General features: G+C 36.2%; 3 protein-coding genes across 4 annotated transcripts; 1 reads left to right on the forward strand and 2 right to left on the reverse strand.

Annotated features, from left to right (window-relative positions):
• Positions 1 to 266: 266 nt before the first annotated feature.
• Positions 267 to 4,922, reverse strand: LOC116844425 (putative neutral sphingomyelinase). The gene is made up of 7 exons (XM_032815923.1): positions 4,587 to 4,922; positions 4,431 to 4,501; positions 3,705 to 3,878; positions 3,446 to 3,629; positions 2,415 to 2,741; positions 1,774 to 1,879; positions 267 to 1,501 (listed from the first exon to the last, which is right to left on the reverse strand). Exons 2-7 carry the CDS (start codon positions 4,472 to 4,474, stop codon positions 1,161 to 1,163), a joined length of 1,176 nt encoding a protein of 391 aa, XP_032671814.1. The 5' UTR covers positions 4,475 to 4,501; positions 4,587 to 4,922; the 3' UTR covers positions 267 to 1,160.
• Positions 4,923 to 7,489: 2,567 nt separating this feature from the next.
• Positions 7,490 to 14,710, forward strand: LOC116844402 (cytoplasmic FMR1-interacting protein). The gene is made up of 18 exons (XM_032815888.1): positions 7,490 to 7,699; positions 7,789 to 7,968; positions 8,047 to 8,228; positions 8,311 to 8,835; positions 8,927 to 9,131; positions 9,246 to 9,460; positions 9,606 to 9,736; positions 9,820 to 9,990; positions 10,085 to 10,167; positions 10,943 to 11,011; positions 11,281 to 11,354; positions 11,512 to 11,917; positions 12,006 to 12,205; positions 12,312 to 12,841; positions 12,956 to 13,050; positions 13,136 to 13,374; positions 13,657 to 13,804; positions 13,884 to 14,710. Exons 1-18 carry the CDS (start codon positions 7,490 to 7,492, stop codon positions 14,100 to 14,102), a joined length of 3,882 nt encoding a protein of 1,293 aa, XP_032671779.1. The 3' UTR covers positions 14,103 to 14,710.
• Positions 14,711 to 14,840: 130 nt separating this feature from the next.
• On the reverse strand, positions 14,841 to 16,639 carry LOC116844404 (WD repeat-containing protein 55 homolog). 2 transcript variants are annotated; one of them, XM_032815890.1, is made up of 6 exons: positions 16,183 to 16,639; positions 15,940 to 16,122; positions 15,786 to 15,847; positions 15,542 to 15,708; positions 15,244 to 15,461; positions 14,841 to 15,152 (listed from the first exon to the last, which is right to left on the reverse strand). In XM_032815890.1, exons 1-6 carry the CDS (start codon positions 16,326 to 16,328, stop codon positions 14,894 to 14,896), a joined length of 1,035 nt encoding a protein of 344 aa, XP_032671781.1. In that variant the 5' UTR covers positions 16,329 to 16,639; the 3' UTR covers positions 14,841 to 14,893. The 2 variants fall into 2 exon arrangements, with proteins under 2 accessions (XP_032671781.1, XP_032671780.1); XM_032815889.1 differs by having other exon boundaries at positions 15,774 to 15,847; positions 16,183 to 16,637.
• Positions 16,640 to 17,946: the final 1,307 nt, after the last annotated feature.

Consider the following 17,946-nt stretch of genomic DNA (forward strand, 5'->3'; position numbering starts at 1 on the left):
TATATATATATATATATATATATATATATATATATATATATATATATATATATATATATATATATATATTTTATAAAAGCCCCTCAATATACATATATATATATTACATATCTATATTGTATATATAATCACTTAGTAGGAAAAATGATTCATGTGTGCATAAGGACCATATAGAACTAATATATCTAATGTATTTGGATACATTTTTATTGAAAGACATTCCAACTGTATGTATATGGTCGTAGGAAATTTTAAAGGCAATAATCTTTCGTTTATACGATTGTATTATAATATGATAAAATATAGAATATACAGAGTTATTAAAGAATATCAAGTATGTATAATAGGGAGTTTTATGCAAGCCTACCAGAAGATATACAGCAAATGCTTATTCAATATTGTATTTTATTAATTTCGATATCGAAATACAAAGCGTTATTCATATAAAATGGTATATGCAATATAGTGTGAAAAACTGGATTTAAAAGTTGGACAAAATTTCAATATCCTTGATATTATATATTAAGCATATATGAATACATAAATAGATATCTTTACCGCAATATGTTTGTATACATATATATATATCTCGTACATATACATATATCGCAATATATATATATGTACCCACACACACCCACACCCACACACATATATGCAAATATATGTATATCGTGGACAGGTGCGAAATGATATGCGCAGTTCCTGTGAATTGGTCGATCGGTAATATTGTCTTACTGTCTAAATTCATGTCAAGAACGTCATAATACCTTCGTTAATAATGAGCGACTTGAAACAGACATTTGGTACTGTTGACATGACTTATAATTTAAGTCTTAATATCCACTTCTTTCCTAACGCAAAATTTACTTTCTTGTAATTATGAATTTTATCCATTTAATCAAACGTGTATGTTGTATAAAACTTAAGTGCAAAACTAAAAGAACATTATCTCTTCGAAATTCAAATAGAACTTTCTTTATGTATGTTTGTTTAGAATACATCAAAAGAAGTATATCAGAAAATATGTGTCAAACAAGAATAAGCAAATAACTTTTTTTTTTATAACAGGGTTATTGTCTGAGTCCGATCAAGTTTAAATGTCAGCATGTTTTAATTTTTGCTTCAGAAACATCTACGTTGTTGCGTAAATTTGGCATTTAGTTTCTATCGCCACTCGATTTCGTCAAATAGATCTTTATAGCTAAACATCCCGCTTTCAAAGCGTTTTGCTCCGCGCTATTCCATATCGAACTCATAAATAGTGTGTAGCACCATATCACAGTTACAAAAATACGCAGTATATCCAAACCGATACTTACACCTAAGGATATGTTTATGGCATTTAGCCCGATGGACCAAATTAACGGTATGAACAATATACAACTGAACAACAGATACCAAAAACGTCGGCGTTGCACGCTTCTCAATGCGGTATCGCAGATTTCCACTGCTTCTTTCAGGGAGTCTGTTACATCGAAATCTTTCGCACTGTGATCACCTGCGAGCGAACATATATATGGAAAACAAAAAAATATGGATACAGGGTAGATACGGATTGAAAACATTATCACGATATCTTATCACGATATTATATCAGCATATCATGATATCAATATATGGTATCAATATACGATAAATTAAAAACAAATTAATATGATAAAAGTCTGAACGAGTCTTTTATTGATCTAGTAATATTTACGATAGTTTGAAAGTAAATGTAAAAATAACATATGCCGCGAATATATACATATATTCAAATGTATCACTTACCGCTGGTGAATTTGAGCGTAGCCGTAACAGCCTCATGGTCCGAATAACTGAAGTTTTTACACGGCACACGATTTGGTAAAGGCAACTTATAATTTGTGATTTCAGCCTGCAAATTGTTAAGACAAAACGTTAAGATTTCTGGATTCTCCCTGCGATTGATATCGTTAGAGGCGAGAAAATATACGATAAAAATTCTTACAAAATACGTTAAGATAACAAAATATATCTATAAAGTGACATTTGCAATTAATCGAGTACATCTATAAAATAGTCCAAACGCTTTACTTTAGCTTCAACAATCAATAAATTAACGTGACACGTTACCTTCAATCCCTTTGAATCTACTTTTTCTCATAATTTTACTACATTAATTTTACGCTCATTTATTGATTGTTAGAACGAAAGAAAAGTGTTAGAATTACTTCACATATCTGGTTGATCGATTGCAGGTGCCATTTTATGGATATATTTTTGTATTTCTATGTATTTTGCAAGAATTTTTAATCTATATTTTCTCGCTTCTGACGTTATAGATCATGAAAGTTGCAGCGAGGAGCTAAGAGCTTTAATATTATCGTACAGTACGTACGTATGTATTCAGCGAGTAGAGTCAATATCGATACATCATGTAATTCGCTTACCTTGATAGCGTTTGAATTTAAATACAAAATATAATCTATACGCTTTCCGTCCGGTCTTGCACGAGCGAGCTTCGAATCAGTGTAACTGTTATTGGCACACTCGTTGGTCCCAATATGACTTGCGCTATTCGGGCACGCGTCCGTTAAGCCGGCAATACCATGTATAATTCTGTACGCTAAGTCCTGCGGCTCGGTATTAAGATCACCGGCTAATATTACAGCATCCGCGCAGCCGCTGGTCATTTTTACGAATTGGGCAGTGTCGAACGCCTGCAGCACTCTATGAGCCATATATTCGTCATTCTCCCTGTTATATTCCGCATGCAGCTATAAAATGAATGACAGACATTTAATAGATTTATCCTTGAAATTGTAGGCTTCCACTGATACATTAAGACTTCAGAGGCCGTACTTTTATGGTGTATTTGAATGCAACATATATCTTTCTGATCATGAAGCTAAACAACAGGATACTTGTATAAAAAAAAGGAACTTGGCATATAAAAAGGATACTTAGAATATGCGTCAATACGACTCCTAGTCTTTCATGGTCTGTTTGATTTGATTTATAATATCAAGAAAATACACGTTAAAAATTCGTTAAAATATATTTACAAAATGATACTTGCAATCAACCGAGTAAACTCGTAAAATAGCCGAATACTTATACTTTAACAATCAATAAATAGTCGTAAAATTAATGTGACAAAATCGTGAGAAAAGGAAAGTTATATGTGACATTAATTTTATTATAGAAGTTATTTATTTATCGTTCAAACAAAAGTGTTCAGACTATTTTACAAGGTGCTTGATCCAAAGTATCATTTTATAGGTATTTCTTTCCATTTCAATGTATTTTGTAAGAATTTTTAGCATGTTTATCGTTTAGCGCGAAATTTCTTGCTTCTGACGTTATCAATAAAGAATTCCACAGCTAGAAGTCAGAGATCTTAAACTGTATAAATGGATAATACTTTGCATATGATTAAATATAAAAAATAATGATGAAAAAGTGCATTAGACAAACGTACATGTACGTTATATACGTTGACATTCATATTGCGAATTTTGATCTTACAAAGACCAACACCTTTACCACCAAACCAGTCACCATGGTGTATCTTGTGAACATATCCATTCAAAGGCCATTTGTGGAACATAACTTCATGGATAGGATATCGTGACAATACACATACTCCTGATCCAAAAACACCACTATATGAAAAAAAGGACATGAAATATTAGTAAACAATGTATGGTTCACTAAATATTTAATATAAGATGGTGCACCTGTAAAAGTAATGTGAATATGGCAATACTTCCTGTACTTGTGTTTTTATTGTCTTAAAATCGTTGTCAGACCATACCTCTTGTAAGCAAACTATGTCATATTCTCTGCTAGCACATTTTTCTGCAATAGCAGATATACGTGCTGCTCTGTTTTTCGAAACATATGGTATGCCCCTGAATGGAACAGAAAGCTTAGATAATTTTTGGAAGGCATGATTGAATCAATTTGAATAAGACATGCTATTATTGCATAGCACTGTGAATATAAAATACAAAAATAACAATTAAAACCTTTGTTCTAACATATGTCATTTATATAGAATTATTGCAAGTGTATATGTCTGTGAATGTATGTCAATATATAACATGAAATATATAAATTTTGAAAATTTTATCTTTTAGTTTTATTACACATTTGGATATAATATAGTAACACAATTACATCAAACCATAATCAAAATTTACTTAATTTGAAAGAGATGAAAGGTTAGACTAATGACACGTCTTCTAACTTCAAAGATGTTGCTCCTGATAATTCGTTATTTTTTAAGTGTTGAGCAATAATTTTCATTTTCACATTCTTATTTAATATATCGAAACAACGTGGAAAAAATGTCAACGAGAAATGAATTCTTTACATAATTATCGTACACGAATTAAAAATAAACACGATTAGTATAGGTTTTATAATTTTAAATTCTCTGTCACAATAAATATATCACTTACCAGCAATTTAATGTCAGAATATTTGCTGAAGTTTCGTTCGTCATCTCTCTCACGTCAAATATATATCGTTCCTATTAATTATACACAAAAAAGGAATTTTAACATATTTTAAATAGTAAGTTAGTTATATTATGATCAGCTTCGAAAATTACTTACCTTTTATTAATGAGTAGTTATTGATAAAGATAGTTTGGAAAACGCAGTAACATTGATAATTTCTCTTTCCGCGAATACTTTATATCTTCTCTTCTTTGCTCTGTTCTTTTTAGCTGCACTGCTGCACTAGTGCAATAAGTTAGAGTGAGAAAAAGTATATTTCACTCTAATTTATTGCACTAATTCAGTAGTACATCTAAAAAGAACAGACTACTTGACAATCAAAGTTCTTATAAGCGGTTAACAAACGACGATAAAGCACACGCATGTATGTATGTACATATATGAATTCTTATTAGCAGGTGGCAATCAATGATGGCCGAATGAAAACGCTGCTCCATTCGAAAATAAATGGAGGGGATGTCTCGCACGTGAGGGTGCGAACCACAGACTTCTATGGCTGCGTTCCGAAATTCACTGCCAGTACTGAAATTCTATAGTATATGTGACATGAACTATAGATTTTCAGTACTGACTTCACTTTCAGTGAATTTAGGAACGCAGCCTATGAGCGCGTTCCATTACACGCTCGCAACGACTCGCAAGCGTCATTCTATCTTTGTTGCTCATGAATGTTAAACAAAGATAGAATAATTTTATTTGAAAGATATTAGAGAAGAAGGTAGAGTATTATGGCCCCCTATTTACATTTTGTACAATAACTTTGCTAATAATCAATATTTTAAACTGAGGACGGAATGATTATATTCGTCGAAGTGTTGTTCAATCGTATGTAATACCAACCTTAAGCTGATACAATTCAAAAAACTGAGTAATATTTATTTGGTCATTGATCAGGGTCTAGGTGGAACGAAACAGGCAATAGTAATGGCTGCATTCAGCAGAGAAAGCTGCTTTGCAACTGTTGTAAAATTCGGGAATCTGATTGGTACATGCTCTTGGATTTAACTAAAATTAAGATTATACTCCAATCAGATTCATGAATTTTACAACAGTTGCAAAGCAGCTTTCTTTGCTGAACGCAACCAATGGTTCCTATACACAGGACACGGTAATGCTTGCCGCGCGGCGGAAGTCCGCGCGACAGCCAATCAATATATTGTTTTTTCGTAGGAGCTAGAAAGTTATTACGGAAAGCAGCATATTGATTGGCTGTCGCGCGAACTTCCGTCGCGCGGCAAACATTACCGCGTCCTGTGTGCAAGAGTCATAAGGCTGCGTTCAGAAACACACGCTGTGTGCACACTACTAGAGGATAGCCGTTGGAGTGAGCGAAATATAAGAGTGAGATAAAAAGAGAGGGAGAGTGACGTTTCCGAACGCAACCTAACATCTGTTTCTTGCTTTTTCCACTAGGGAACAGTATTAGGGACTTTTGGACTACTTTTGGGCGGGTGTATATCAGTTGGACACAGGGCAATTGGACACAGTCCAATCACAAGTCGCTGTTCCAAGGGACCCTACAAATGTCTCTAATCACACGGTGCTGTGATTGGCTGTGTCCAAATGCACCGTGTCCAAGTGCACCGCTCCCCTTTTGGGCTACCTTGGGAGTAAAAAATTGACGAATTGAAATTGAAAACATCTGGGAGTCGATTCTGTATCTCGAAACAAAGTGAAAATTACAAAAGTAAGCAAATATACTAGAATATTCGTAATTTCATTGGTCAGTGCTTAGTGAATGTGCTCACTTTTGTAATTTTCACTTCGTTTCGAGATACAGAATTGACTCTCTGCACCCCTGGCCTAATGCAGGATTCACACCACGTCCGATGTCCAACGTACGACGTCCGATATCCAGTAAAAGAATAGCTTTCTAATGGAGAATTAAATTCTATATTAGAAAGCTGTTCTCCTATTGGGTATCGAACGTCGTATGTCGGACATCGGACACGGTGTGAATCCTGCGTAATTCCGATTGACCACGGTACGATTGGACACCACCAACTGGTGCAAAGAATTATTTAGTGAGTTACCAGGTCGAACCAATCATTGGGTACTTTCCGGCTGCGTTCCGCAAAGCGCATCATGCGCATAATGCGCTGCGTTGGAGCAAAAGAGATACGAGAGTGAGATAAAAAGAGAGGGAGAGCACTTAGGTGATGTTCTCGAACGTATGAGAGCGCTTAGGCTGCCTCAGCTCCCGAGGTAGTGTAGTCCATGCGCTCTCATGCGTTCGAGAACATCACCTAAGTGCTCTCCCTCTCTTTTTATCTCACTCTCGTATCTCTTTTGCTCCAACGCAGCGCATTATGCGCATGATGCGCTTTGCGGAACGCAGCCTCCAATTGCGTACACTGTGTTACATAAACCAGTTTATTGGTTACATATTATCTTACAAGATATTTTAGATAATGTGTGATTAATAAACTGGTTTTGTGTAGTGTCAAGTCTGTTAAGCAATTGGAAAAGCACCCATTATAATCTGTATCCAATCATACCGTGGTCAATCGGATCCCACCCGAAAAGAACAAACCTCTGATGTTTCCTCTAGGTGGCGATGGAAGATATCCGGAGCCAAATAAGGATGGGTGGATGGATTTGACATGTTTCATTGATTTCATCCTGATATTCTCACGTTAAGTATATGCTATGTTCGTAATTTTTATTCGTGAGGAGAACATCAAGTCGCATAGCGATTGATAGTAATTGAGAACTGTTGTTCGCTACGGTGCATCGTAGAGGAGTATCCATTATTTCCTAATGTTTAATCATTTAGTAATTAACACTTCCTCTCACGATCTTACACGACCTCGTGCGTGATTTACGAACGTGAAGTTCAACTATCCCGATCTCGGGATACGCTATGATGTTTGTTCACAATACATAAGCAGTGCATACGTAAAAACGTAGAATATACGGCTGGTTGTTTGTGGACATACTTAACCTCTTAGGGCGCGGTGTGTTTCTCTGACCGGGGACAGCTTTACAACTTCGACGAGATGACTACCGACAAAGTCACCTTGGGAGACGCTTTGTCGAACGTTGATGTTTTGGATGAATTCACGCTACCGGATGAGCAGCCTTGTATAGAAGCTCAACCATGTTCTGTGGTATATCAAGCAAACTTTGACACCAACTTTGAGGATAGAAATGGTTTTGTAACAGGTATCGCCAAATACATAGAAGAGGCAACTGTGCACGCAAGCCTGGTAAGCTCATCTTTTGCACATTACATTCTATATATATATTTATTCATTTGATTAATGATTAACAAGATGATTCTGTCTGAAAAATCCAGAACGAGTTATTGGAAGAAGGTTTAGAACATGCTGTTATGCTGTATACATGGAGATGTTGTTCACGTGCAATTCCACAACCAAAATCTAATGAACAACCAAATAGAGTAGAAATCTATGAAAAAACAGTAGAAGTGTTAGCTCCTGAAGTAAATAAGTTATTAAATTTTATGTATTTTCAAGTGAGTATAAATTGTACTATATTGTTATTATTATTTTGGTTTTATTTTATATGTTGTTTATATACATTTATGTTTCAGAGAAAAGCAATTGAGAGATTCTCAGGAGAAGTGAAACGGTTATGTCATCATGAAAAAAGAAAAGATTTTGTATCTGAAGCTTATTTATTGACTTTGGGAAAATTCATCAATATGTTTGCAGTATTGGATGAATTGAAAAACATGAAGTCTAGTGTAAAAAATGATTACTCGACATACAGAAGGTAATTTGTCAAGAAAATAAGACAAGATATTTTAATTTCTTCAAGTATTTACCCCTTTATATATTTTTTTTCGATTTTACAGAGCCGCGCAATTTTTGAAGGTAATGTCAGACTCCCAGACACTACAGGAATCCCAAAATTTGTCGATGTTTCTAGCAACGCAAAACAAAATTCGCGACACGGTAAAAGAGAATCTAGAGAAGATTGCAGGATATGAAGAACTGCTCGCGGACGTCGTCAATATTTGTGTTCATATGTTTGAAGCCAAGATGTATCTCACACCTAACGAGAAGCATATGTTAGTGAAGGTGATGGGCTTTGGTTTATTCTTAATGGACAGCGAGTTGTGTAATATCAATAAACTCGACCAGAAGAAAAAGTTAAAATTGGACAGAATCGATAGGATCTTTAAGAATTTGGAAGTAGTGCCATTGTTTGGAGACATGCAGATCGCTCCATTCAACTATATCAAACGTTCCAAACACTTCGACGCATCGAGGTGGCCGTTATCTTCTTCGTCCAACAACATAAGCCCGCAAGCCGATCTTATGGTGCATCTTCCTCAAATTAGAGAGGATCACGTGAAATACATCAGCGAATTGGCAAGGTAACATCGTCTCTCCGCACCGCGTCGTAATTTCATGTTACTTTATCTAATACAACTTTATTTAATTTTGATAATTGTGTAATGTATGAAGATACAGCAATGAAGTCACCACTACGTACAAGGAATGTCGAAGCGACACGGAAAATCGCGACACGGCGGAGTTGGCATTACGTGGATTACAGTTGCTCTCGCAGTGGACAAGCGTCGTGACGGAGTTATACAGTTGGAAGCTTTTACATCCCACTGACCATCACATGAACAAGGAATGCCCGCAAGAGGCCGAAGAGTACGAGAGAGTAAGATTTTATGCAACATTAATATATTGTCGAATAGGTATTTAATCATATCGATAATATATGATATGATATACTTCCAGCAACGCTATTTATCTTTTATACTCTTTTATGTAGGCCACACGTTACAACTATTCTGATGAAGAGAAATTCGCCCTTATAGAAGTTATAGCGATGATCAAGGGATTGCAAGTACTGATGGCGCGTATGGAGACTGTTTTTATCGATGCGATACGTAGAAATATATACGCTGAGTTGCAAGATTTCGTACAACTCGCATTGCGGGAGCCTCTGAGGAAGGCAATTAAAAATAAGAAGGATCTGATTAGAAGGTTTGTAAAATATTTTCTCTATTTTAACTATATTATAAAAACTATTTCTCCCATACTTACAAGATAATTTGACAAATATGACTGTTGCTAACGGCCACACATTCATATGCATTTAAGTGTTACAGGTTTTCATTCTTTGTTGCAGCATAATCGTTTCTGTGAGAGAAACTTGCGCCGATTGGCACTTTGGAGTGGAGCCGCTTGGAGATCCTGCTTTAAAAGGCAAAAAAGATCCGGATAACGGTTTCGGCATTAAGGTTCCACGTAGAAATGTCGGTGAGTTTTCAAACAATTGTACAGTGTATCTATATTTTTTTTGAGTACTTAGTCGAGTTTTGAAATTGATTCTGACGAAATAGGTCCGTCTTCCACGCAACTATATATGGTACGAACTATGTTGGAATCGCTGATCGCCGATAAAAGCGGTGGGAAACGTACCTTAAGGAAGGATATTGATGGTCAATATCTCGTTCAAATCGATCAATTCCATAAAACTAGTTTCTACTGGAGTTATCTTCTGAATTTTAGTGGTAAATAAACACTCGGTTATTCTTAAATTTCTTAGGATTATTTTAGATTTGTAATTACTTAACAACGCGCGCTCTTGTTTTTTCTTTGTCACAGAGTCTCTACAGAATTGTTGTGACTTGTCGCAATTATGGTATAGAGAATTTTATTTAGAAATGACTATGGGTAGGAAAATACAGGTAAGCGATAACGTTGATTTTCTCTTAAGCTGACATATTGTCACGTAACGTAAATTTTATAATTATCTTATCATATAATTTCCCTATTGAACTAATCAATGGCCTGGTTTACATTGTCAAAACGTTAGTACGCGTATTAAATTTGATGCGCACCAATGCTTTAATACGGGTGCGTTTACATCGAATGTACTAAAGGAAAAATATAATATGTATTTAATTTATGTCGATTGCCTCTTAGTGATGGTATTTAAAATTGCAATTTGCTTGAGATAGCTTTGTTCGACAATCAGAATGTATAATTCTAAAAATGTTCTCGTTTCTTCCTGATTTAACCTTTTTTTACAAGACATTTTACTATAATTTGACAGAAACCGATGGTTACCGGTTTTAACTGAGTTAGATTCAATTTCCTCGAGCATTCCTTTCATACGTTTAAATCGTCATTTGATACTCGTATTAGTTTAGTACGATACTCCTACTTGGTACGCTCGTATCAAATTGATCCATCAGTGTTTATATCGTGCGTATTGAATATTTAGTACGAATTTGATACGAATATAGTACCTGATACGCGTATCAGGTGTACGATGTAAACTAGGCTAATGTTATATATAAGAAAATGCACACACATTTATTTCTCTCTCTCACACACACACACACACACACACGCACAAAATAAATTTTATTATCCTATTTTAAATATATTTATGTTTTTGTTGTGTACTGAATTTATTATTACAAAAATAGCATTCTCTGTAATTTATTCCATGACTAGAAATGCCAAGTACGTCACCAGCATAACGAAGAATGCAGCGACCTTATCACCATGGAGAAACGCATTCAGGTACTCTTCCCGTTTGCTACTGCATAAATTTATAGATAACCGTTGGTGTTTTGTGTCTGTAACATGCTGAGTCTAATAAATCTTTCTCTCTTAGGCTATAGTATATCGCAAGATAAACGCCACGTAGAGATAGTTTTGTATATATGTGTACAGGTTTTCTTAAGCGTACTTTTTTTGAACCGTCGATTCTAATGTTTAAAGGAAATAACGCTTAGTCTGGGACGTTCAATATTTCAGGTCCAAGCATCTGATAAATAAAAATGTTTCAGTTTCCGATCGAAATGTCGATGCCGTGGATATTGACCGACCATATATTGAGAAGTAAAGAACCATCGATGATGGAGTAAGTTGTTACATGAATAAAGCGACGACATACGATAGCACATAACTCTTATCAATTACTTAGATTGGAATAACATATGATGTTATTATTCGATGTGATTACTATTATGATCTATTATTACTATGTAATTATTCTTACTATCGTTAACTTCTTACAGATATGTATTATATCCCCTGGATTTGTACAACGATAGCGCGCTTTACGCGCTCACAATATTCCGCAAGCAATTTCTGTATGACGAGGTGGAAGCCGAAGTAAATTTGTGCTTCGATCAGTTCGTATACAAACTCAGCGAGCAGATTTTTGCGCATTACAAACAATTGGCGGCCAGTATCTTGTTAGACAAACGCTTCAGGGTGGAGTGTGTGGCCCTCGGAGCGTATCTACTGCCGTATCCGCGTGCCAACAGATACGAGACGTTGTTGAAGCAAAGGCATGTCCAGCTGTTGGGAAGAAGCATCGATCTGAACAAACTCATAACTCAACGTATCAACGCGGATATGCAAAAGTCGCTGGATCTGGCAATCAGTAAATTCGAATCCGGTGATATAACTGGAGTTATAGTAAGTACTGTACGATTATATATCGCGGCAAATACTTTGTTATTCTTCACATCACTCGTTGATCTTCGCTCGTTTTAACATTCCGCAGGAACTAGACGGATTGCTACAAGTGAATCGCCTCACTCACAAGCTTCTGAGCAAGTGGCTGGCATTGGACGAGTACGATGCCATGTTCAGGGAAGCAAACCACAACGTTCTAGCGCCATATGGAAGGATTACTCTTCACGTATTCTGGGAATTAAACTATGACTTCTTGCCGAATTATTGTTACAATGCTGCCACAAACAGGTATATACAATTGTTATATCTTAATATATATGCGTACATTATTATTGCAAATTTATATTATTACTACTATTATATTACTGTTAAGTACGTGTTATTCATTTCACAGATTTGTCAAATGCCGTGGCATACAGTTCGTGCAACCCGTTCACAGAGACAAACCTCCGCAGATGTCACATCACTATCTTTGGGGTAGCAAGCAATTGAATCTGGCTTATAGCACTCAATACGGCCAGTACTCGGGTTTCGTTGGTCCGTATCACTTCCGCACTATATGCAAACTCCTCGGATATCAAGGGATAGCTGTCGTCATGGAAGAACTCTTAAAGATCGTTAAGACGCTGATTCAAGGCAGTCTACATCAATTCACTAAAACTCTGATGGAGGCTATGCCGAAAGTCTGCAAGCTCCCGCGATACGATTACGGATCTCCCGGGGTCCTGGGCTATTACCACGCTCAATTGAACGACATTGTGCAATATCCCGACGCTAAAACCGAGTTGTTTCACAATTTTCGGGAATTCGGCAATACGATCCTGTTTTGTCTTTTGATGGAGCAGGCTCTGTCGCAAGAAGAAGTGTGCGACTTATTGCACGCCGCACCTTTCCAAAACATTCTGCCTAGACCGTACTGTAAAGGTGAGTGTGAATCCGCACTTAACAAAGATATAGACAATTAATTTAAATGTAAAGTAAGGAAGAGTCATAAAGCAAGATAAATTAATTTTTATCGCTTGCATTCAACATTTTCAGAGGGAGAGAAACCTGAGACCAAGCAAAAACGACTGGAAGCAAAATACGCGGCTCTGCAAATCGTACCGAACGTGGAGAAGTTGGGCACTGCTAAGGTAAAGAACAGAACAAAGTTAAGTCCAAGTATAAACTGCGTTTTCTTAGAATGTAAATTAAGCATCGTTATCTGTCATTCCGCAGCAAGCGATGATCGCTAGAGAGGGAGATTTGTTAACGCGCGAACGCTTGTGCTGCGGTCTATCGATATTCGAAGTTGTACTCAGCAGATTACGGAGCTTTCTGGATGATCCTATCTGGGTCGGTCCGCCACCGGCGAACGGTGTAATGAATGTAGATGAATGCACGGAGTTTCACAGGCTCTGGAGCGCACTTCAATTTGTATACTGCATTCCTGTTGGCGAAACCGAATTTACTGTCGAGTTAGTACGACAATTTATAGCGCATGCAATGGGTAAAAAGAGTACTTGCACATGTTATTCTTTTTGGATAATTTTACATAAAAAAAACAGAAAGAAAAGTGTTTTTAACAAAGTGTTTCTACCAGAAAATATTGTTTCATTTGCATTTTAAATATCGCGACAATTTTTCCTTTTACTAATTTTAAGAAAGACAGAGAAATGTGTAAGTGTATATACTTGTTTATCCGCTGTGTAAATTTCTTCTCTGTAATGTGTATCGAGACAGTTGCTTTTCTCTTGCAGAGAGTTATTTGGTGAGGGTTTACATTGGGCCGGGTGCGCTATGATCGTTCTTCTGGGCCAACAACGTCGATTCGAAGCGCTCGATTTCTGTTACCACATTCTCAGAGTGCAACGTGTAGATGGTAAAGACGAGAATGTGAAAGGAATAGTGAGTATACAACATTTGTGTGTGTAAAAAAACTTCGTCTCGTTATATTTGAAATAACGATATACGTTTATTTTTATAGCACTTGAAGCGGATGGTGGATCGAATAAGACGATTTCAAGTTCTAAATTCACAAATATTCGCAGTCTTGAACAAATATTTGAAAAGTGGCGACAGCGACGCGGCTAGTGTGGAACATGTACGATGCTTCCAGCCACCGATACATCCCTCGTTGGCACATGCACAGCAGCAGCAACATTACCACGCGCCGGAATATTTACGTCAAATCAATCATCAATGAGCAGAGTTACCGTAAAAAAAAGACTGAATCCATGCGATTCAAAAGGGAGGGCCGTTCATATGAGCAAAATCAGTCCTTGTTTTTACGAGGAGATATTTCTAGCTAAAGACTTTATATTTTATATCGTCTTTTACGTCGCGAGGTATCGTTTATACAATCTATTCATTAATTCAGTCGTCACAAATTAACAAACCGCGACATCTTTTTTACGACAAACGCGAATTTATAGGAATATGAAAGAGGAATGATGGATTTGCGAGCGATCCGTTTATTACGTGAAAACGCACTGTTACGGCTTCAGTCGATCTGCACTTCATTGGTGAATTTTACGGCGTGCATTTGGATAGATAGATTATGTATAACAGTATTGCTTTACTTGGATAAAAAACGATTGACGACTTATAGATAACAGAACTGATAATATACGACTATACTTTGTATGCAGATATAGCAACCTATCAATGTAGCAGTTATTACGAATCTATTTTGTAAGATATTCCATGTTTAATTTAAAAGGTATCGCGAGTATTCATATCACACAAATTTGTGTAGTATCGCTCATGTATTGGTAATGATTGTATAAAAATGTACGTGTTTTATAACACCTATCTGTTCATCTGCTCATTTCCGTACGCTGTTTGAGATAGACCTCATTGTTCGAACGAACGGTAACTATAAAATTATAATTTTTCATTTATACCTTGCAAATGGATTTAAGAGGAATATATCGTGACACTCTTTGATAACTGCATATAAATTGCATGATTTTATTGCATAAAGTTGCCATTATATTACAATTCCGCAAAGAAATCCGACGGATTGTTAACTTGACTGCTCGGTAGATTATGCACGAGTCGTTTCTGCTTGCCCCCCTTGATGGATTCATTGACATTCAATGTTTCAAAGTATTGTACATTCCAAAACTTCATGTCGTTATTGTGCGAGGTGGATGCTATTAAAGTTCCGTCATTACTAATATCAAGCGCCTCGACGGAGAAGTCGTGTTGTCCTACTATACCGAGTTGGCGATGAGGAAACAAACTGGTTGCTCTGAATGTATCATACACATATATATGAAGATGATATATCACATGAACGACATGAAGTATCGTATTCGACTTTGCCTTGATAATTTACTCACCGAACTATTCCATCCTCTCCTCCGGTTATCACCACGTTATCCGTAATTGGAACCATACAATTTATGGCTTTCTTCATAGTGCTTGGAAATTCGTCCGAGTGCAATCCAAATTCACCATAATTGAATACATACATTTTTCCCTTACTACTAGCTGATAATAATTTAGTTTCAGATTTGAATAAACCAAGACACGTCAGTTCCTCATCATACTCCTCAGACTATGAGCAAAAATAGATTCTTGCATTACAATGAGATCATCTCATTCTTTTTTTGACTTGCATATTATTGTCTCCATTACCTGTACATGTAATTTTCTCTCTGGTATGTTTAAAGAAGTCAGACAGCCATCACCACTAGTATATACCAAGTATTTAGAGTCTGTCTTGGTTATCATTGCATTGATATACTCTTCTACTTCTTTTAAAGAAAATATTGGTTTGTTACCCTTTTGTCTGAGGTCCCATACTGAAAACATTATTCATTACTCAAAACTACTTTTGATTCAAGATTTACTGAGTATAAGTTATTACATTTTACTACACCATCGTCGTCGCCTGTCGCAAATATATATTTGTTGATAATTGTCATTGTATATATAGGGTGCCTAGCAATTATATTATGGAAAAAAATACTCATTAATATGTATAGTTATCAATGTATCAATGAAGATAATATATTGTTATATGCTATATTTACTCATGGGCTTTTTCATATAGTCTAGTTAATTTTTCAGTCTCCACATCAGTTATCGCTATGCATCGATCCTTTCCAGCTGAGAATAACATCCGTCCATCTTCATTAAATTCAATGTCACGACAAGCTTTGAGATGTAACTCTAATGTTGAAACAAGACTAGTTTCCTCATTATTATACTTATATCTGAAAGACAAAAGATAGAATAAAGTATTTGCCCCGATAAATATGTATAATAAAACGTACATAAAGATATCTCCTGTAATACTAGCTACCCCGATTGTATCGGCTACAGGATGAAAACATATATCTGTTATCATATCCTCTAACGTAACAGGTGGTGGGTGATTTCTGTGTAATTCTTTTGCTTCTAACAAAGCTTCTAACTCCATCACGAGATCGAATCAATCACTAAAAAGTTTTGCTTAGCTTTTTCTTCTGATTGACGATTAAGTCTTCATGCCTTCAGTCTCCTCCGAGGATATTTATAGCTATTTGGCACACTATCCTTAATATATCTTCTTTTAATCCTTTCAAATCTCTATTCTCAAATATTCCTTTTAGAAATAATTTCCAAAAAAATCACTGATCGTGCCTAAACACATCTACACGCTAGGGTATCTAAACTGGAAGTAGTTTTGTTTAGCACACACTTGTGAGGTTAAAGTTATAAATAATAAAGGGACGTCTACATTGGAAGTAAATAGCAAGAAGTAGGAAGTAAGAGTAAGAAATTGACCAACCACAGTCGAATGTGAGAAGAATAATCAACTATGATTGGTCAATTTCTTATTGTTATTTCCTATTTCTTACTGCTTACTTCCAATGTAGACGTCCCTTTAAGAGACGTATTCAATCAATCACCAAGCCATTGATTTGGTTTACATCGTGTACTTCATACGCGTATTAAATAGTAACTTTTTATTAGATAATCTTAATATCGACGATATATATTGTTACGTCCCGGCGAGTTGCGGCCACGCTGCCATGAAGAATAGCGCTCGAACTCTAGCACGGGATCAGATCGCAATTTTTCGGGCTAAACGAATTGCGTGATTCTACCCGGGGATCCGTGCGATCAAGAGTAATCGCGATGGATTTCGCGCAAAACGCGTAGTATAACCACCATAGTGTAACCTTACGGTGGGTCGGACAGTCGCAGTTTAATCGTAGTTTCGCGCGTATAGAAATAATGTAGATAATGACTTAACAGTGGTCGTCCACCGTGCGGTTGCTCTCTGTACCCCTGGATGGCGCTCTCGTGGCTTACATGGATCGGCACCTCCTGGATTTCTAGGTGCTGCCGACTCTGGGGAACCTCGTTCTGGATCGCGTGGCGGCGAGTTCGAATATTCGAATCACTTGCAATTGACCGATGGGCACTAGGGAGGAACACCGCACGTCGCGGTTTCGCTTAGGCGTAGGAGGAAATGTGCCGTGTAAGGATGTTCGCATGGGAGGGAGTAGAAATAGAATTACTACAGATAATATATATATATATATATATATATATATATATATATATATATATATATATATATATACATATATAATGTGTATTGTATAATTCTTGATATATAATATGCTCACAAAGATATCTTAAGTATGGCTAGAGTAACGGAAGTGACGAAATAACTAAAATGAACTGTTTAACAAACTAAAGAATTATGCATTAGAATAAAACGCTCGTAAATGTTTAAGAATGTTAAAAATAACCTAAAGTTAATTGCTTAAGAATTAGAGGGAACTAAGGTTTAGAATTAGTGAATTAGAGAAATGGGATTTGGAAGTGAAGACTATCTTTGGACTTCCGATCCTGGCACCCGACTCTGACTGACTGCTACGCCGGTCACTACTCTACTGCTACTGAGCTTTTGTGATTCCGCCTTTAGGAGGGGGTCTGAATGGTAGTGATGCCTTCCTTTTGGGAAAGAAAGATTTCGTACCTGGAGTGTCTCAAGTAAAGGATTATTTGGACAAAAAATTATCACTGGCTGGCAGCCTGGTCGG

This window comes from Odontomachus brunneus, unplaced genomic scaffold, assembly GCF_010583005.1.
Source record: "Odontomachus brunneus isolate Ranch 3 - 2012 unplaced genomic scaffold, Obru_v1 Obru_scaffold_041, whole genome shotgun sequence".
In the NCBI taxonomy this organism is placed as follows: Eukaryota; Metazoa; Arthropoda; class Insecta; order Hymenoptera; family Formicidae; genus Odontomachus; species Odontomachus brunneus.